The sequence below is a fragment of the Rhodnius prolixus genome, unplaced genomic scaffold, assembly GCF_049639745.1.
Source record: "Rhodnius prolixus isolate KJV_2025 unplaced genomic scaffold, Rpr scaffold_15, whole genome shotgun sequence".
Lineage (NCBI taxonomy): Eukaryota > Metazoa > Arthropoda > Insecta > Hemiptera > Reduviidae > Rhodnius > Rhodnius prolixus.
The window spans coordinates 6,969,038-6,991,727 of NW_027411605.1; the positions used below are offsets into that span (position 1 = coordinate 6,969,038).

The 22,690-nt window shown below is 27.4% G+C and overlaps 1 protein-coding gene across 1 annotated transcript; it reads left to right on the forward strand.

Moving 5' to 3' along the window:
* The first annotated feature begins 8,251 nt into the window (after positions 1-8,251).
* On the forward strand, positions 8,252-9,570 carry LOC141454891 (rho guanine nucleotide exchange factor 16-like). The gene has a single exon (XM_074129578.1). It carries the CDS (start codon positions 8,267-8,269, stop codon positions 9,296-9,298), a length of 1,032 nt encoding a protein of 343 aa, XP_073985679.1. The 5' UTR covers positions 8,252-8,266; the 3' UTR covers positions 9,299-9,570.
* The last annotated feature ends 13,120 nt before the right edge of the window (positions 9,571-22,690 follow it).

Consider the following 22,690-nt stretch of genomic DNA (forward strand, 5'->3'; position numbering starts at 1 on the left):
CATATACAAGTAAAATATAAACAAAATCTATCAAGTAGTTTTCGAGATATTTGAAGTTAAAATTTTTACTATTAAGAACGGAAACAGACTTTAACCCTAAATATCTCGTTTTCTGCTCGATAAATTTTTACTAAAATTTACACAATTATAGGCAATAGTAGTCTCCATATACAAGTAAAATATAAACAAAATCTATCGAGTAGATTTCGAGATATTTGAAGTTAAAATTTTTACTATTAAGAACGGAAACAGATTTTAACACTAAATATCGCGTTTTCTGCTCGATAGATTTTTACTTAAATCTACACAACGATAGTCAATAGTATTCTCCATATACAAGTAAAATATAAACAAAATCTATCGAGTAGATTTCGAGATATTTGAAGTTAAAATTTTTACTATTAAGAACGGAAACAGATTTTAACTCTAAATATCTCGTTTTCTACTCGATAGATTTTTACTAAAATCTACACAATTATAGACAATAGTAGTCTCCATATACAAGTAAAATATAAACAAAATCTATCAAGTAGTTTTCGAGATATTTGAAGTTAAAATTTTTACTATTAAGAACGGAAACAGACTTTAACCCTAAATATCTCGTTTTCTGCTCGATAAATTTTTACTAAAATTTACACAATTATAGGCAATAGTAGTCTCCATATACAAGTAAAATATAAACAAAATCTATCGAGTAGATTTCGAGATATTTGAAGTTAAAATTTTTACTATTAAGAACGGAAACAGATTTTAACACTAAATATCGCGTTTTCTGCTCGATAGATTTTTACTAAAATCTACACAACGATAGACAATAGTAGTCTCCATATACAAGTAAAATATAAACAAAATCTATCGAGTAGATTTCGAGATATTTGAAGTTAAAATTTTTACTATTAAGAACGGAAACAGATTTTAACACTAAATATCTCGTTTTCTACTCGATAGATTTTTACTAAAATCTACACAATTATAGACAATAGTAGTCTCCATATACAAGTAAAATATAAACCAAATCTATCAAGTAGTTTTCGAGATATTTGAAGTTAAAATTTTTACTATTAAGAACGGAAACAGACTTTAACCCTAAATATCTCGTTTTCTGCTCGATAAATTTTTACTAAAATTTACACAATTATAGGCAATAGTAGTCTCCATATACAAGTAAAATATAAACAAAATCTATCGAGTAGATTTCGAGATATTTGAAGTTAAAGTTTTTACTATTAAGAACGGAAACAGATTTTAACACTAAATATCGCGTTTTCTGCTCGATAGATTTTTACTAAAATCTACACAACGATAGACAATAGTAGTCTCCATATATATGTAGAATACAAACAAAATCAATCGAGTAGTTTTCGAGATATTTCAAGTTAAAGTTATTACTATTTAGAACGGAAAAAGAATTTTAACCCTAAATATCTCGTTTTCTGCTAGATAAATTTTTACTAAAATTTACACAATTATAGACAATAGTAGTCTCCATATACAAGTAAAATATAAACAAAATCTATCGAGTAGTTTTCGAGATATTTGAAGTTAAAGTTTTTACTATTAAGAACGGAAACAGATTTTAACACTAAATATCGCGTTTTCTGCTCGATAGATTTTTACTAAAATCTACACAACGATAGACAATAGTAGTCTCCATATACAAGTAAAATATAAACAAATTCAAACGAGTAGTTTTCGAGATATTTGAAGTTAAAGTTATTACTATTTAGAACGGAAACAGACTTTAACCCTAAATATCTTGTTTTCTGCTCGATAGATTTTTACTAAAATTTACACAATTATAGACAATAGTAGTCTCCATATACAAGTAAAATATAAACAAAATCTATCGAGTAGTTTTCGAGATATTTGAAGTTAAAGTTTTTACTATTAAGAACGGAAACAGATTTTAACACTAAATATCGCGTTTTCTGCTCGATTGATTTTTACTAAAATCTACACAACGATAGACAATAGTAGTCTCCATATATATGTAGAATACAAACAAAATCAATCGAGTAGTTTTCGAGATATTTGAAGTTAAAGTTATTACTATTTAGAACGGAAACAGAATTTTAACCCTAAAAATCTTGTTTTCTGCTCGATAGATTTTTACCAAAATTTATACAATTATAGGCAATAGTAGTCTCCATATACAAGTTAAATATAAACAAAATCTATCGAGTAGTTTTCGAGATATTTGAAGTAAAAATGTTTACTATTTAGAACGGAATCAGAATTTAACCCTAAATATCTCGTTTTCGGCTCGATAGATTTTTACCAAAATTTACACAATTATAGACAATAGTAGTCTCCATATACAAGTAAAATATAAACAAAATCAATCGAGTAGTTTTCGAGATATTTGAAGTTAAAATTTTTACTATTTAGAACGTTAACGGACTTTAACCCTAAATATCTCGTTTTCTACTCTATAGATTATTACTAAAATTTACACAATTATAGACAATAGTAGCCTCCATATACAAGGAAAATATAAACAAAATCAATCGAGTAGTTTTCGAGATATTTGAAGTTATTATTTTTACTATTTAGAACGGAAACGAAATTTAACCCTAAATATCTCGTTTTATACTCGATAGATTTTTACTAAAATCAACACAAATATAGACAATAGTAGTCTCCATATACAAGTAAAATATAAACAAAATCAATCGAGTAGTTTTCGAGATATTTGAAGTTAAAATTATTACTATTTAGAACGGATACTGAATTTAACCCTAAATATCTCGTTTTCTACTCGATAGATTTTTACTAAAATCAACACAAATATAGACAATAGTAGTCTCCATATACAAGTAAAATATAAACAAAATCAATCGAGTAGTTTTCGAGATATTTGAAGTTAAAATTATTACTATTTAGAACGGATACTGAATTTAACCCTAAATATCTCGTTTTCTACTCGATAGATTTTTACTAAAATCAACACAAATATAGACAATAGTAGTCTCCATATACAAGTAAAATATAAACAAAATCAATCGAGTAGTTTTCGAGATATTTGAAGTTAAAATTATTACTATTTAGAACGGAAACGAAATTTAACCCTAAATATCTCGTTTTCTACTCGATAGATTTTTACTAAAATCAACACAAATATAGACAATAGTAGTCTCCATATACAAGTAAAATATAAACAAAATCTATCAAGTAGTTTTCGAGATATTTGAAGTTAAAGTTTTTACTATTAAGAACGGAAAAAGATTTTAACACTAAATATCGCGTTTTCTGCTCGATAGATTTTTACTAAAATCTACACAACGATAGACAATAGTAGTCTCCATATATATGTAGAATACAAACAAAATCAATCGAGTAGTTTTCGAGATATTTGAAGTTAAAGTTATTACTATTTAGAACGGAAACAGAGTTTAACCCTAAATATATTGTTTTCTGCTCGATAGATTTTTACTAAAATTTACACAATTTTAGACAATAGTAGTCTCCATATACAAGTAAAATATAAACAAAATCTATCGAGTAGTTTTCGAGATATTTGAAGTTAAAGTTTTTACTATTAAGAACGGAAACAGATTTTAACACTAAATATCGCGTTTTCTGCTCGTTAGATTTTTACTAAAATCTACACAACGATAGACAATAGTAGTCTCCATATATATGTAGAATACAAACAAAATCAATCGAGTAGTTTTCGAGATATTTGAAATTAAAGTTATTACTATTTAGAACGGAAATAGAATTTTAACCCTAAAAATCTTGTTTTCTGCTCGATAGATTTTTACTAAAATCTACACAATTATAGACAATAGTAGTCTCCATATACTAGTAAAATATAAACAAAATCTATCGAGTAGTTTTCGAGATATTTGAAGTTAAAATTTTTACTATTAAGAACGGAAACAGATTTTAACACTAAATATCGCGTTTTCTGCTCGATAGATTTTTACTAAAATTTACACAATTATAGACAATAGTAGTCTCCATATACAAGTAAAATATAAACAAAATCAATCGAGTAGTTTTCGAGATATTTGAAGTTAAAGTTTTTACTATTTAGAACGGAAACAGAATTTAACACTAAATATCGCGTTTTCTGCTCGATAGATTTTTACTAAAATCTACACAACGATAGACAATAGTAGTCTCCATATATATGTAGAATACAAACTAAATCAATCGAGTAGTTTTCGAGATATTTGATGTAAAATTATTTACTATTTAGAACGGAAACAGAATTTAACCCTAAATATCTCGTTTCCTACTCTATAGATTTTTACTAAAATTTACACAATTATAGACAATAGTAGTCTCCATATACAAGTAAAATATAAACAAAATTAATCGAGTAGTTTTCGAGATATTTTAAATAAATTTTTTACTATTAGGAACGGAAACAGATTTTAACCCTAAATATCTCGTTTTCTGCTCGAGAGATTTTTAATAAAATCTACACAATTATAGACCATAGTAGTCTCCATATACAAGTAAAATATAAACAAAATCAATCTAGTAATTTTCGAGATATTTGTAGTAAAAGTTTATACTATTTAGAACGGAAAAAGACTTTAACCCTAAATATCTCGTTTTCTACTCGATAGATTTTAACTAAAATCAACACAAATATAGACAATAGTAGTCTCCATATACAAGTAAAATATAAACAAAATCTATCGAGTAGTTTTCGAGATATTTGAAGTTAAAGTTTTTACTATTAAGAACGGAAAAAGATTTTAACACTAAATATCGCGTTTTCTGCTCGATAGATTTTTACTAAAATCTACACAATTATAGACAATAGTAGTCTCCATATACAAGTAAAATATAAACAAAATTAATCGAGTAGTTTTCGAGATATTTTAAATAAATTTTTTACTATTAGGAACGGAAACAGATTTTAACCCTAAATATCTCGTTTTCTGCTCGAGAGATTTTTACTAAAATCTACACAATTATAGACCATAGTAGTCTCCATATACAAGTAAAATACAAACAAAATCAATCGAGTAGTTTTCGAGATATTTCAAGTTAAAGTTATTACTATTTAGAACGGAAAAAGAATTTTAACCCTTAATATCTCGTTTTCTGCTTGATAAATTTTTACTAAAATTTTGCACAATTATAGACAATAGTAGTCTCCATATACAAGTAAAATATAAACAAATTCAAACGAGTAGTTTTCGAGATATTTGAAGTTAAAGTTTTTACTATTAAGAACGGAAACAGATTTTAACACTAAATATCGCGTTTTCTGCTCGATAGATATTTACTAAAATCTACACAACGATAGACAATAGTAGTCTCCATATACAAGTAAAATATAAACAAAATCTATCGAGTAGTTTTCGAGATATTTGAAGTTAAAGTTTTTACTATTAAGAACTGTAATGGTTGTTGAGGGAGTTGTAGGTTGTAGATGTTGATTGATAAATAACACTTTTAGTATCGGTGTAAGATATTATATTTGTATGTGACTGACTGCCAAGGACTGTATACTTTACACAAGAACCGAACAGACTGACTGACGTGGCTAAACGATGTGTACAACTGAAGTGTAAGACTTTGAGCAGAAACTTCGAACTGAATATGTAACGCAATATCAATATGATCTATCACTGAATTGAATCCCAGTTGAATCTCCAGTTGAATCTCGAATATATCATTGAATTTCCTCTTGTTCTTATATACCTTCGTCGAGCCTCCCTTCTCTGTGTGCCAAGGGGGCTGAACCTCTCCCTCTGGCTAGAGTGGATGAGTGGTGGGGTTTCACTACCCCTACGCTAGAGTGGATGAGTTGTGGGGGGTTCACTACCCCTACATCATCCCCCCTCCTGAAGTAATTTTTCGTTGGCGAAAAATTAGCGTTGGTAGCTTGGCTGAATGCTGGCGAAAAATTAGCGTTGGTAGCTTGGCTGAATGCTGGCGAAAAATTAGCGTTGGTAGCTTGGCTGAAATGATGTTGTTGATGCTGCTAAATTTATAGCATATTTGGCTAGTGATATGCGACTAGCATGCTGTTTTTATGAGAGCCAGAATTGTCATGTCTGTTATAGAGAATTTAAAATTTGGAGCAGTCTTTGGCAGTAATTTAAAATATGTACATTGAAAGAACAATATTTACATGGTTGGTTAATGACATAAAAAAAGAAAATGATTTAAATACATAATATTGGATCTGCACTTGTTTCAGAAATATTAAGAGATCCATTAATTATTTACATTCGTAATCCAGATGCCATGGAAAATTTACATACATTTATTAAATTAATTATTTCCAATTTTTTGGTATTGAAATACTTGGTAAATCCATTACTAAGTATCATGTAAGAATAAAAATTATATATACAAGAGTTTTGCTGTAAATGATATTACAATTTCGTTGAGAATACAAATAATTTTTGATTATGTGCATCATGTATTCATTTGGATTTTAGATGACAATTCGATTCATGCTGTTTTGACGTTTATTGTTAAACATATTATGAAGAAAGAGAATGAACATTGTTTGTTGTACAGCATGCGTTTAGTTTAGCAAGATTAGCATCTTTATCATATAATTGACAGATTGCTGAGATTGATCTCATTTTGCAAGTATGGATAAGAATTGATTAATAATTCTTCATTTACATATAATGAATTTATATACTAACAATTATAAATTTAATAATGATTAAATAAATTTTTTTTTTTTTTTTTTTTTTTTTTTTTTATCTGTTTTTGATTAAATAAGTATTTTCGCTTGAGTATGAATATTAAACAATTGAAAAAAATTCATGATTCATTTTCGATATAAAATTAGAAATTTAAAAATTTGAATAAAATTTGACTAAATCTAAGGTACAATAATGATTAGAAAGATTTGTGATAAATATGACAATTATAGAACTAGATAATTAATAAACAAATGTGATGTAAAAAGATGCAGAGTAAAATTTAAAAATTAATACATACTTAAAATAATTGATAGAAAATGACATAATTGATTTGATGATATAATATGATTTATATATGACATGATATAATAAAATATATAATTTTTTTTTTTTTTTTTTATAAAATTTTGTGATTAATATATTCGTCGATTAAACTTATTTTCCGTCGATTAGTTTAAAATCATATGATGTATATTTTCGTTGACGTCGTTTTCAATTTAAATTGTTATAACTTTGATCGATGGTAGTATACGAAGAAGGCCTTGATAGAAACGTTACTTAATTTATGTAAACTTAATATTAATCTATAACTAGTGGACGAAATCGATTTCTTGCGAGCAGGAATGTAGGAATGCGCAGCTAGGGGAATGCGTAGCTAGGATACGGCCGTAAGGAGAAGTGGGTGTGAGCTCATAAATAATTAATTAATTATTCGAAGTTCGATGAATGTTTGCATAATTAATTAATAATTCGAAGTTCGATGAATGTCTGCATAATTAATTAATAATTCGAAGTTCGATGAATGTCTGCATAATTAATTAATAATTCGAAGTTCGATGAATGTCTGCAGATTATGTCGACAGAATTCGAAGTGCTAAAGCTAGATAGATTAAGCGAATATTTTGTTAGTGGTAAACAAGTATTATAATAGCATTATATATATATAAATGTATATGGCCATTTGAAAGAAAATTATTTAGTTGGGGTGTTGATTTTAATCACCCTTCAAGGTACATGCGACAAAGAACAATTAAAAGTGAAAGTAGTAAGTATAACAAACTGGGTTTTTACCAGGTGCAGAAAGATATGTCCTTTTATTAGTACTTCCATTGATCGGCTATTCCTTGAAGATTACAATTTCCCAATTGACCTGGGAAAATCCTTTCCTATTGAATGTGGCTGGAATTCCTTCCTAACGTTTGTAAGGGGCTATGCTTATTGTTATTTCACCCTTTTTGTCGGCGTTTTTATTCTATTAACAAGAAGCAAGTCAATGAAATATATCTAAGAATTAAGGGTTTTTACCTGTTTTGTCGGCGTTGAGACAATGCTGTGGAAGTTGTATTCAATGTTTATAATTTTTCCAGTATTTTAATCCTGTAATAAATTCTAGCATTGTACAGTTTGTTAAATTCCCGTATTGTTTGTTTTCCTAAAATAAGAAATCTATTAGTAACAATTCTCTTTATGACTCCTTTTGCTGGTATCTAAAATAGGAAATGTTTTAGTAATGCTTTGTATAAAATTTCATAAAATTCGATGTTTAAATAAATAAAGTGTTTAACCTAAAATTGTTAATGCCTGGCCCGGGTGTATTTACTGAGATATCATGTTGAATTTATTTTTTAATTAAAATGTTTATTTTTTGTGATTCTTCGCCCATATTTCTGCGTCGAAGTGATGCAATAATCTCTGCCAGTAATCCACATATTGACCATCTTCCTCCGGCACCTCTTATATCCAAGAAAGACTTACCTCATCAACCCTATTCTGAAGAACATTTATACGAAGAAATTCCGGACATTAAAGTTAAGAAGAAAGCCCTTCAAGCTGAACAAATTTTGGTTAAAAAATGGAAAGATTCTGTACAAGTCAAACAGTCAGGCCTCTTGAGCAAGCTGACTGCACGAGAGATTTCATTAAACGAAGCTAAATACAATATAATAACTTCAGAGCATATTTTTCTAAAGTCTTTGAAAACCTTTATGAACGTTTACTACAGTTCGTCGAATCTAAAAGAGTCAATATCTGAAAAAGATTTCCACAGACTATTCGGAAATGTACCCGAAGTGATTAAATGTTCAGAGAACTTCCTGCAAGACTGCCTGGAGGCGCTGCATGGGGACCCACTCATGAGCAATTTGAGCAATATAGCGCGAACACATGCAGTCACCTGCTTCGACCCTTACATTGCACATTGTCGGCAATATGCATTAGTCAAGAAGTTGCTAGATATTCTATTGAGAGACAATTTAAAATTTAGAAGATTAGTGAGGGAAAAAGAGAAGAAAGAAGAAGTAAGAGGTCGGAAGTTGCAATACTACCTCTTTCTACCTTGTCACCATGTCACTCAGATGTCGCTACTTCTGCACAAAGTGTTGAGCCAAGAAACGCCGGGAACCTGCCAGTATCGAGAAGCCTTGCTCGCGTTAAATGCACTTCAAAAGCTGACCGATGACTGTGGTGAAGCTGTGAGATCTTCAGAGCACAAAAACCAATCGGATGTCGTCTTAAATGAAAGGTTTAAAGAGAACTTATCGATCGAAATTGGTGAATTACAACTAGAGAAAGTCAAGTATAACAAAAGCAATGAGAACTCTGAAGATGAAAAAGATGTAAAAGTGGGAAGGCCCTCAGTGAAACTAACTGGACTATTCTCTGTCTGAAGAAGTGACAGCTAGAAATATGAATAAAATTTTTGCAACATCTTATCAAGATAAAATCCTTTATTGATTATTGATTAATGTGTTATACTCTGTGATAATTAATTTCCTATTTACCAGCCCATGTCTACGTGTTAACCAACAGAAATGTAGCTATCGTGCCAAATGTTATATGAATATTTTCATTTCTTCTTTTTATTTAAGTCAATTAAATTTTTAATGCTTAAAGTAAAATGTAAAAATAAAATTAATTTCAGTCTTAAAAAAAAAAAAAATTTTCCTGGTGTTGGGAGGAGACCATTACATTGGTGGCAGCGCTATCGAAACCCAGCCATTTCTCATTAAAAGGTAAGATAAATTTTTCATTCATTTTTCTATTATTCATTCTAATTTTATCTTTTAATTTACACTATTTTAAATTTATTTGCACGTTTCATATTTTTATTAATTTCGACTTACTTCTTATGAAAAGAGCCGAAATTATTCAGACATTAAAACATCATAAACTTCCTACTAGTGGCAATTTATTAATATTAAAAGAAAGACTATCAACAATCATGTACACAATCGATGGGCAACAAAAATCTGCTGATCAAGCAATCGAGTATTTATTAAATAAAATTAATTCATCCAACACAGTTAACATCCGCAACTTACAGTTAATAAATAACCTACCGGTATTTGATGGAGCACATAATAGCGACATCAATTCGTTCATAGAACAAATTAATAATTATAGTACGATTTCGGGATGGTCAGAAGCCGACAAACTGGAAATCCTAATTCTAAAATTAACGGGTGCAGCAAAAATTTTCTTTGACATTTTTAAAACGCAGTGTACAAAGGATAACGTCATTTTATCATACCGACTAGCAACGGACAGTCTAATTGCCAGATTTAAAAAAGAAAAAACGCCCGTGGTATTGTTGCAGCAAATAACGAGCTTGCAACAAAATCCATCAGAAACTCTGGAAGCTTTTGCTGACAGAATAAAGCATATTTCCACATCGCTCTTATTTAAAGCTCAACAGAATCCTTTACAAACGCTACAAAATCTCGTAGAAAAATTAACAACAGATGCCTTCATAAAATCACTTCCAAGTTCCATGAAGGCCCAAGTCCAAATTAAACTCCCCAAAAACCTTGATGAGGCTCAAACTTATGCAACAGCCCTCAGGGACATACAAAGTGCAGAACCTCAAGGTTCGATATTTGCCATTAAAAAGGCAGATTCGCCAATACAGTCTTCTGACAAACCGCCATCGCCATGCAAACATTGTTCCGGCGTCCATTGGAACTCGGAATGCACACAAAAATTTCAAGTTGTGACAAATAAGAGAAGGCGAGTTTCTATTTCTAAACCACCTTCGCCTTGTAAATTTTGTCAAGGCAACCACTGGAACCGCGACTGCAACAACAAAAATAATAATTTTAATAATAATAAACAAGCGCGTACTAATTTTGGCAAAAAGCCACAATTTCAGCCAGACCATCGTACCTTCAGGCAAAGTAGGCCCTATTTCAAACAACAAATGCCCAACAAGAATAATAATAGTACTAATAACAGCAATAATAATAACAAATTTAATACTGGCAATACGTCGATTAGATGGGTTCCACCAACATGCCAGATATGTGAAAAACGAGGCCATACTGCAAAGGCATGCTGGTTCAATAATTCAAAAAACGATTAGGCGCTCGAACGGTTACCACGGTCTTGATCCCGGCACTCAACGATTCAAATAATTTATCAATCAACATCCTCAACCAACAACTCTCTCCTAAACCATTACAGAACGGAAACAGATTTTAACACTAAATATCGCGTTTTCTGCTCGATAGATATTTACTAAAATCTACACAACGATAGACAATAGTAGTCTCCATATACAAGTAAAATATAAACAAATTCAAACGAGTAGTTTTCGAGATATTTGAAGTTAAAGTTATTACTATTTAGAACGGAAAAAGAATTTTAACCCTAAATATCTCGTTTTCTGCTCTATAGATTTTTACCAAAATTTACACAATTATAGGCAATAGTAGTCTCCATATACAAGTCAAATATAAACAAAATCTATCGAGTAGTTTTCGAGATTTTTGAAGTTAAAATTTTTACTATTAAGAACGGAAAAAGATTTTAACACTAAATATCGCGTTTTCTGCTCGTTAGATTTTTACTAAAATCTACACAACGATAGACAATAGTAGTCTCCATATATATGTAGAATACAAACTAAATCAATCGAGTAGTTTTCGAGATATTTGATGTAAAATTATTTACTATTTAGAACGGAAACAGAATTTAACCCTAAATATCTCGTTTCCTACTCTATAGATTTTTACTAAAATTTACACAATTATAGACAATAGTAGTCTCCATATACGAGTAAAATATAAACAAAATCAATCGAGTAGTTTTCGAGATATTTGAAGTAAAAATATTTACTATTTAGAACGGAAACAGATTTTAACCCTAAATCTCTCGTTTTCTACTCTATAGATTTTTACTAAAATTTACACAATTATAGACAATAGTAGTCTCCATATACTAGTAAAATATAAACAAAATCAATCGAGTAGTTTTCGAGATATTTGAAGTAAAAATATTTACTATTTAGAACGGAAACTGACTTTAACCCTAAATATCTCGTTTTCTATTCTATAGATTTTTACTAAAATCTACATAATTATAGACAATAGAAGTCTCCATATACAAGTAAAATATAAACAAAATCAATCGAGTAGTTTTCAAATTATTTGAAGTAAAAATATTTACTATTTAGAACGGAAACAGAATTTAACCCTAAATATCTCGTTTTCTATTCGATAGATTTTTACTAAAATCTACACAATTATAGAGAATAGTAGTCTCCATATACAAGTAAAATATAAACAAAATCAATCGAGTAGTTTTCGAGATATTTGAAGTAAAATTATTTACTATTGAGAACGGAAACAGAATTTGACCCTAAATATCTCGTTTTCTACTCGATCGATTTTTACTAAAATCTACACAATTATAGACAATAGTAGCCCCCTATATACTAGTAAAATATAAACAAAATCAATCGAGTAGTTTTAGAGATATTTGAAGTAAAAATATTTACTATTTAGAACGGAAACAGATTTTAACCCTAAATATCTCCTTTCCTACTCAATAGATTTTTACTAAAATTTACACAATTATAGACAATAGTAGTCTCCATATACAAGTAAAATATAAACAAAATCAATCGAGTAGTTTTCGAGATATTTGAAGTAAAAATATTTACTATTTAGAACGGAAACAGATTTTAACCCTAAATCTCTCGTTTTCTACTCTATAGATTTTTACTAAAATTTACACAATTATAGACAATAGTAGTCGCCAAATGCAAGGAAAATATAAACAAAATCAATCTAGTACTTTTCGAGATATTTGAAGTAAAATTGTTTACTATTTAGAACGGAAACAGATTTTAACCCCAAATATCTCGTTTTCTGCTCGATAGATTTTTACTAAAATTTACACAATTATAGACAATAGTAGTCTCCATATACAAGGAAAATAAAAACAAAATCAATCGAGTAGATTTAGAGATATTTGAAGTAAAACTTTTTACCATTTTGAACGGAAACAGAATTTAACCCTAAATAACTCGTTTTCTACTCGATAGATTTTTACTAAAATTTACATAATTATAGACAATAGTAGTCTCCATATACAAGGAAAATATAAACAAAATCAATCGAGTAGTTTTAGAAATATTTGAAGTAAAACTTTTTACCATTTAGAACGGAAACAGAATTTAACCCTAAATAACTCGTTTTCTACTCGATAGATTTTTACTAAAATCTACACAATTATAGACAATAGTAGCCTCCATATACAAGTAAAATATAAACAAAATCAATCAAGTACTTTTCGAGATATTTGAAGTAAAAATGTTTACCATTTAGAACGGAAACAGAATTTAACCCTAAATATCTCCTTTCCTACTCGATAGATTTTTACTAAAATTTACACAATTATAGACAATAGTAGTCTCCATATACAAGGAAAATATAAACAAAATCAATCGAGTAGTTTTAGAGATATTTGAAGTAAAACGTTTTACTATTTAGAACGGAAACAGAATTTAACCCTAAATAACTCGTTTTCTACTCGATAGATTTTTACTAAAATTTACACAATTATAGACAATAGTAGTCTCCATATACAAGTAATACATAAACCAAATCAATCGAGTAGTTTTCGAGATATTTGAAGTAAAAATATTTACTATTTAGAACGGAAACAGATTTTAACCCTAAATCTCTCGTTTTCTCCTCGAAAGATTTTTACTAAAATCTACACAATTATAGACAATAGTAGTTTCCATATACAAGTAAAATATAAACAAAATCAATCGACTAGTTTTCGAGATATTTGAAGTAAAAATGTTTACTATTTAGAACGGAAACAGACATTAACCCCAAATATCTCGTTTTCTGCTCTATAGTTTTTTACCAAAATTTACACAATTATAGGCAATAGTAGTCTCCATATACAAGTAAAATATAAACAAAATCAATCTAGTACTTTTCGAGATATTTGAAGTAAAAATGTTTACTATTTAGAAGGGAAACAGACTTTAACCCTCAATATCTCGTTTTCTACTCTACAGATTTTTACTTAAATTTACACAATTATAGACAATAGTAGTCTCCATTTACAAGTAAAATATAAACCAAATCAATTGAGTAGTTTTCGAGAAATTTTAAGTAAAAATTTTTACTTTTTAGAACAGAAACCGATTTTAACCCTAAATATCTCGTTTGCTACTCGATAGATTTTTACTAAAATCTACACAATTATAGACAATAGTAGTCTCCATATACAAGTAAAATATAAACAAAATCAATCGAGCAGTTTTCGAGATATTTGAAGTAAAAATATTTACTATTTAGAACGGAAAACGAATTTAACCCTAAATATCTCGTTTTCTACTCGATAGATTTTTACTAAAATCTACACAATTATAGACAATAGTAGTCTCCATATACATGTAAAATATAAACAAAATCAATCAGGTAGTTTCGAGATATTTGAAGTAAAAATATTAACTATTGAGAACGGAAACAGACTTTGACCCTAAATAACTCATTTTCTACTCGATAGATTTTTACTAAAATTTACACAATTATAGACAATAGTAGTCGCTATATACAAGGAAAATATAAACAAAATAAATCAAGTAGTTTTCGAGATAATTGAAGTAAAAATATTTACTATTTAGAACAGAAACAGACTTTAACCCTAAATATCTCGTTTTCTACTCGATAGAATTTTACTAAAATGTACACAATTATAGACAATAGTAGTCTCCATATACAAGTAAAATATAAACAAAATCAATCGAGTAGTTTTCGAGATATTTGAAGTAAAAATATTTACTATTGAGAACGGAAACAGACTTTGACCCTAATTAACTCATTTTCTACTCGATAGATTTTTACTAAAATTTACACAATTATAGACAATAGTAGTCGCTATATACAAGTAAAATATAAACAAAATAAATCAAGTAGTTTTCGAGATAATTGAAGTAAAAATATTTACTATTTAGAACGGAAACAGACTTTAACCCTAAATATCTCGTTTTCTACTCGATAGAATTTTACTAAAATCTACACAATTATAGACAATATTAGTCTCCATATACAAGTAAAATATAAACAAAATCAATCGAGTAGTTTTCGAGATATTTGAAGTAAAAATATTTACTATTTAGAACGGAAACAGACTTTAACCCTAAATCTCTCGTTTTCTACTCGATAGATTTTTACTAAAATTTACACAATTATAGACAATAGTAGTCTCCATATACAAGTAAAATATTAACAAAATCAATCGAGCAGTTTTCGAGATATTTGAAGTAAAATTATTTACTATTTGGAACGGAAACAGAATTTAACCCTAAATATCTCGTTTTCTCTTCTATAGATTTTTATTAAAATTTACACAATTATAGACAATAGTAGTCTCCATATTCATGTAAAATATAAACAAAATCAATCGGGTAGTTTTCGAGATATTTGAAGTAAAACTTTTTACTATTTAGAACGGAAACAGATTTTAACCCTTATTATCTCGTTTTCTACTCTATAGATTTTTACTAAAATTTACACAATTATAGACAATAGTAGTCTCCATATACAAGTAAAATATTAACAAAATCAATCAAGTACTTTTCGAGATATTTGAAGTAAAAATGTTTACTGTTTAGAACGGAAACAGACTTTAACCCTAAATATCTTGTTTTCTGCTCGATAGATTTTTACTAAAATTTACACAATTATAGACAATAGTAGTCTCCATATACAAGTAAAATAAAAAACAAAATCAATCGAGTAGTTTTCGAGATATTTGAAGTAAAATTATTTACTATTTAGAACGGAAACCGATTTTAACCCTAAATACCTCGTTTTCAACTCGATAGATTTTTCTAAAATCTACACAATTATAGACAATAGTAGTCTCCATATACATGTAAAATATAAACAAAATCAATCGAGTAGTTTTCGAGATATTTGAAGTAAAACATTTTACTATTTAGAACGGAAACAGATTTTAACCCTTAATATCTCGTTTTCTACTCTATAGATTTTTACTAAAATTTACACAATTATAGACAATAGTAGTCTCCATATACAAGTAAAATATTAACAAAATCAATCGAGTAGTTTTCGAGATATTTGAAGTAAAAATATTTACTATTTAGAACGGAAACAGAATTTAACCCTAAATATCTCGTTTTCTACTCGATAGATTTTTACTAAAATCTACACAATTATACACAATAATAGTCTCCATATACAAGTAAAATATAAAAAAAATCAATCGAGTAGTTTTTGAGTTATTTGAAGTAAAACTTTTTACTATTTAGAACGGAAACAGATTTTAACCCTTAATATCTCGTTTTCTACTCTATAGATATTTTCTAAAATTTACACAATTATAGACAATAGTAGTCTCCATATACAAGTAAAATATAAACAAAATCAATCGAGCAGTTTTCGAAATATTTGAAGTAAAAATATTTACTATTTAGAACAGAAACAGAATTTAACCCTAAATATCTCGTTTTCTCTTCTATAGATTTTTACTAAAATTTACACAATTATAGACAATAGTAGTCTCCATATACATGTAAAATATAAACAAAATCCATCGGGTAGTTTTCGAGATATTTGAAGTAAAACTTTTTACTATTTAGAACGGAAACAGATTTTAACACTTAACATCTCGTTTTCTACTCGATAGATTTTTACTAAAATTTACACAATTATAGACAATAGTAGTCTCCATATACAAGTAATATAAAAACAAAATCAATCAAGTAGTTTTCGAGATATTTGAAGTAAAAATATTAACTATTTAGAACGGAAACAGATTTTAACCCTAAATCTCTCGTTTTCTACTCGATAGATTTTTACTAAAATCTACACAATTATAGACAATAGTAGTCTCCATATACAAGTAAAATATAAACAAAATCAATCGAGTAGTTTTCGAGATATTTGAAGTAAAACTTTTTACTATTTAGAACGGAAACAGATTTTAACCCTTAATATCTCGTTTTCTACTCTATAGATTTTTACTAAAATTTACACAATTATAGACAATAGTAGTCTCCATATACAAGTAAAATATAAAAAAAATCAAACGAGTAGTTTTCGAGATATTTGAAGTAAAAATATTTACTATTTAGAACGGAAACAGACTTTAACCCTAAATATCTAGTTTTCTTTTCTATAGATTTTTACTAAAATTTACACAATTATAGACAATAGTAGTCTCCATATACAAGTAAAATATTAACAAAATCAATTGAGTAGTTTTCGAGATATTTGAAGTAAAAATATTTACTATTTAGAACGGAAACAGACTTTAACCCTAAATTTCTCGTTTTCTACTCGATAGATTTTTACTAAAATTTATACAATTATAGACAATAGTAGTCTCCATATACAAGTAAAATATAAACAAAATCAATCGAGTAGTTTTCGAGATATTTGAAGTAAAAATATTTACTATTTAGAACGGAAACAGATTTTAACCCTAAATCTCTCGTTTTCTACTCGATAGATTTTTACTAAAATCTACACAATTATAGAAAATAGTAGTCTCCATATACAAGTAAAATATAAACCAAATCAATCAAGTACTTTCCGAGATATTTGAAGTAAAAATGTTTACTATTTAGAACGGAAACAGACATTAACCCTAAATCTCTCGTTTTCTACTCGATAGATTTTTACTAAAATCTACACAATTATAGATAATAGTAGTCTCCATATACAAGTAAAATATAAACAAAATCAATCGAGTAGTTTTCGAGATATTTGAAGTAAAACTTTTTACTATTTAGAACGGAAACAGATTTTAATCCTTAATATCTCGTTTTCTACTCTATAGATTTTTACTAAAATTTACACAATTATAGACAATAGTAGTCTCCATATACAAGTAAAATATAAAAAAAATCAAACGAGTAGTTTTCGAGATATTTGAAGTAAAAATATTTACTATTTAGAACGGAAACAGACTTTAACCCTAAATATCTCGTTTTCTCTTCTATAGATTTTTACTAAAATTTACACAATTATAGACAATAGTAATCTCCATATACAAGTAAAATATTAACAAAATCAATAGAGTAGTTTTCGAGATATTTGAAGTAAAAATATTTACTATTTAGAACGGAAACAGAATTTAACCCTAAATATCTCGTTTTCTACTAGATAGATTTTTACTAAAATTTACACAATTATAGACAATAGTAGTCTCCATATACAAGTAATATATAAACAAAATCAATCGAGTAGTTTTCGAGATATTTGAAGTAAAAATATTTACTATTTAGAACGGAAACAGATTTTAACCCTAAATCTCTCGTTTTCTACTCGATAGATTTTTACTAAAATCTACACAATTATAGACAATAGTAGTCTCCATATACAAGTAAAATATTAACAAAATCAATTGAGTAGTTTTCGAGATATTTGAAGTAAAAATATTTATTATTTAGAACGGAAACAGACTTTAACCCTAAATATCTCGTTTTCTACTCGATAGATTTTTACTAAATTTTACACAATTATAGACAATAGTAGTCTCCATATACAAGTAAAATATAAACAAAATCAATCGAGTAGTTTTCGAGATATTTGAAGTAAAAATGTTTACTATTTAGAACGGAAACAGACTTTATCCCTAAATATCTTGTTTTCTGCTCGATAGATTTTTACTAAAATTTACACAAATATAGACAATAGTAGTCTCCATATACAAGTAATATATAAACAAAATCAATCGAGTAGTTTTCGAGATTTTTGAAGTAAAAATATTTACTATTTAGAACGGAAACAGACTTTAACCCTAAATATCTCGTTTTCTACTTAATAGATTTTTACTAAAATTTACACAATTATAGACAATAGTAGTCTCCATATACAAGTAAAATAAAAAACAAAATCAATCGAGTAGTTTTCGAGATATTTGAAGTAAAATTATTCACTATTTAGAACGGAAACCGATTTTAACCCTAAATATCTCGTTTTCAACTCGATAGATTTTTCTAAAATCTACACAATTATAGACAATAGTAGTCTCCATATACAAGTAAAATATAAACAAAATCAATCGAGTAGTTTACGAGATATTTGAAGTAAAAATATTTACTATTTAGAACGGAAACAGAATTTAACCCTAAATATCTCGTTTTCTACTCGATAGATTTTTACTAAAATCTACACAATTATAGACAATAGTAGTCTCCATATACAAGTAAAATATAAACAAAATCAATCGAGTAGTTTTTGAGATATTTGAAGTAAAACTTTTTACTATTTAGAACGGAAACAGATTTTAACCCTTAATATCTCGTTTTCTACTCTATAGATTTTTACTAAAATTTACACAATTATAGACAATAGTAGTCTCCATATACAAGTAAAATATTAACAAAATCAATCGAGTAGTTTTCGAGATATTTGAAGTAAAAATATTTACTATTTAGAACGGAAACAGAATTTAACCCTAAATATCTCGTTTTCTACTCGATAGATTTTTACTAAAATCTACACAATTATAGACAATAGTAGTCTCCATATACAAGTAAAATATAAACAAAATCAATCGAGTAGTTTTTGAGATATTTGAAGTAAAACTTTTTACTATTTAGAACGGAAACAGATTTTAACCCTTAATATCTCGTTTTCTACTCTATAGATTTTTACTAAAATTTACACAATTATAGACAATAGTAGTCTCCATATACAAGTAAAATATAAACAAAATCAATCGAGCAGTTTTCGAAATATTTGAAGTAAAAATATTTACTATTTAGAACAGAAACAGAATTTAACCCTAAATATCTCGTTTTCTCTTCTATAGATTTTTACTAAAATTTACACAATTATAGACAATAGTAGTCTCCATATACATGTAAAATATAAACAAAATCAATCGGGTAGTTTTCGAGATATTTGAAGTAAAACTTTTTACTATTTAGAACGGAAACAGATTTTAACACTTAACATCTCGTTTTCTACTCGATAGATTTTTACTAAAATTTACACAATTATAGACAATAGTAGTCTCCATATACAAGTAATATAAAAACAAAATCAATCAAGTAGTTTTCGAGATATTTGAAGTAAAAATATTAACTATTTAGAACGGAAACAGATTTTAACCCTAAATCTCTCGTTTTCTACTCGATAGATTTTTACTAAAATCTACACAATTATAGACAATAGTAGTCTCCATATACAAGTAAAATATAAACAAAATCAATCGAGTAGTTTTCGAGATATTTGAAGTAAAACTTTTTACTATTTAGAAAGGAAACAGATTTTAACCCTTAATATCTCGTTTTCTACTCTATAGATTTTTACTAAAATTTACACAATTATAGACAATAGTAGTCTCCATATACAAGTAAAATATAAAAAAAATCAAACGAGTAGTTTTCGAGATATTTGAAGTAAAAATATTTACTATTTAGAACGGAAACAGACTTTAACCCTAAATATCTAGTTTTCTTTTCTATAGATTTTTACTAAAATTTACACAATTATAGACAATAGTAGTCTCCATATACAAGTAAAATATTAACAAAATCAATTGAGTAGTTTTCGAGATATTTGAAGTAAAAATATTTACTATTTAGAACGGAAACAGACTTTAACCCTAAATTTCTCGTTTTCTACTCGATAGATTTTTACTAAAATTTATACAATTATAGACAATAGTAGTCTCCATATACAAGTAAAATATAAACAAAATCAATCGAGTAGTTTTCGAGATATTTGAAGTAAAAATATTTACTATTTAGAACGGAAACAGATTTTAACCCTAAATCTCTCGTTTTCTACTCAATAGATTTTTACTAAAATCTACACAATTATAGACAATAGTAGTCTCCATATACAAGTAAAATATAAACAAAATCAATCGAGTAGTTTTTGAGATATTTGAAGTAAAACTTTTTACTATTTAGAACGGAAACAGATTTTAACCCTTAATATCTCGTTTTCTACTCTATAGATTTTTACTAAAATTTACACAATTATAGACAATAGTAGTCTCCATATACAAGTAAAATATAAACAAAATCAATCGAGCAGTTTTCGAAATATTTGAAGTAAAAATATTTACTATTTAGAACAGAAACAGAATTTAACCCTAAATATCTCGTTTTCTCTTCTATAGATTTTTACTAAAATTTACACAATTATAGACAATAGTAGTCTCCATATACATGTAAAATATAAACAAAATCAATCGGGTAGTTTTCGAGATATTTGAAGTAAAACTTTTTACTATTTAGAACGGAAACAGATTTTAACACTTAACATCTCGTTTTCTACTCGATAGATTTTTACTAAAATTTACACAATTATAGACAATAGTAGTCTCCATATACAAGTAATATAAAAACAAAATCAATCAAGTAGTTTTCGAGATATTTGAAGTAAAAATATTAACTATTTAGAACGGAAACAGATTTTAACCCTAAATCTCTCGTTTTCTACTCGATAGATTTTTACTAAAATCTACACAATTATAGACAATAGTAGTCTCCATATACAAGTAAAATATAAACAAAATCAATCGAGTAGTTTTCGAGATATTTGAAGTAAAACTTTTTACTATTTAGAAAGGAAACAGATTTTAACCCTTAATATCTCGTTTTCTACTCTATAGATTTTTACTAAAATTTACACAATTATAGACAATAGTAGTCTCCATATACAAGTAAAATATAAAAAAAATCAAACGAGTAGTTTTCGAGATATTTGAAGTAAAAATATTTACTATTTAGAACGGAAACAGACTTTAACCCTAAATATCTAGTTTTCTTTTCTATAGATTTTTACTAAAATTTACACAATTATAGACAATAGTAGTCTCCATATACATGTAAAATATTAACAAAATCAATTGAGTAGTTTTCGAGATATTTGAAGTAAAAATATTTACTATTTAGAACGGAAACAGACTTTAACCCTAAATTTCTCGTTTTCTACTCGATAGATTTTTACTAAAATTTATACAATTATAGACAATAGTAGTCTCCATATACAAGTAAAATATAAACAAAATCAATCGAGTAGTTTTCGAGATATTTGAAGTAAAAATATTTACTATTTAGAACGGAAACAGATTTTAACCCTAAATCTCTCGTTTTCTACTCAATAGATTTTTACTAAAATCTACACAATTATAGACAATAGTAGTCTCCATATACAAGTAAAATATTAACAAAATCAATTGAGTAGTTTTCGAAATATTTGAAGTAAAAATATTTATTATTTAGAACGGAAACAGACTTTAACCCTAAATATCTCGTTTTCTACTCGATAGATTTTTACTAAAATCTACACAATTATAGACAATAGTAGTCTCCATATACAAGTAAAATATAAACAAAATCAATCGAGTAGTTTTCGAGATATTTGAAGTAAAAATATTTACTATTTAGAACAGAAACAGATTTTAACCCTAAATCTCTCGTTTTCTACTCAATAGATTTTTACTAAAATCTACACAATTATAGACAATAGTAGTCTCCATATACAAGTAAAATATTAACAAAATCAATTGAGTAGTTTTCGAAATATTTGAAGTAAAAATATTTATTATTTAGAACGGAAACAGATTTTAACCCTAAATCTCTCGTTTTCTACTCGATAGATTTTTACTAAAATCTACACAATTATAGACAATAGTAGTCTCCATATACAAGTAAAATATAAACAAAATCAATCGAGTAGTTTTCGAGATATTTGAAGTAAAACTTTTTACTATTTAGAAAGGAAACAGATTTTAACCCTTAATATCTCGTTTTCTACTCTATAGAT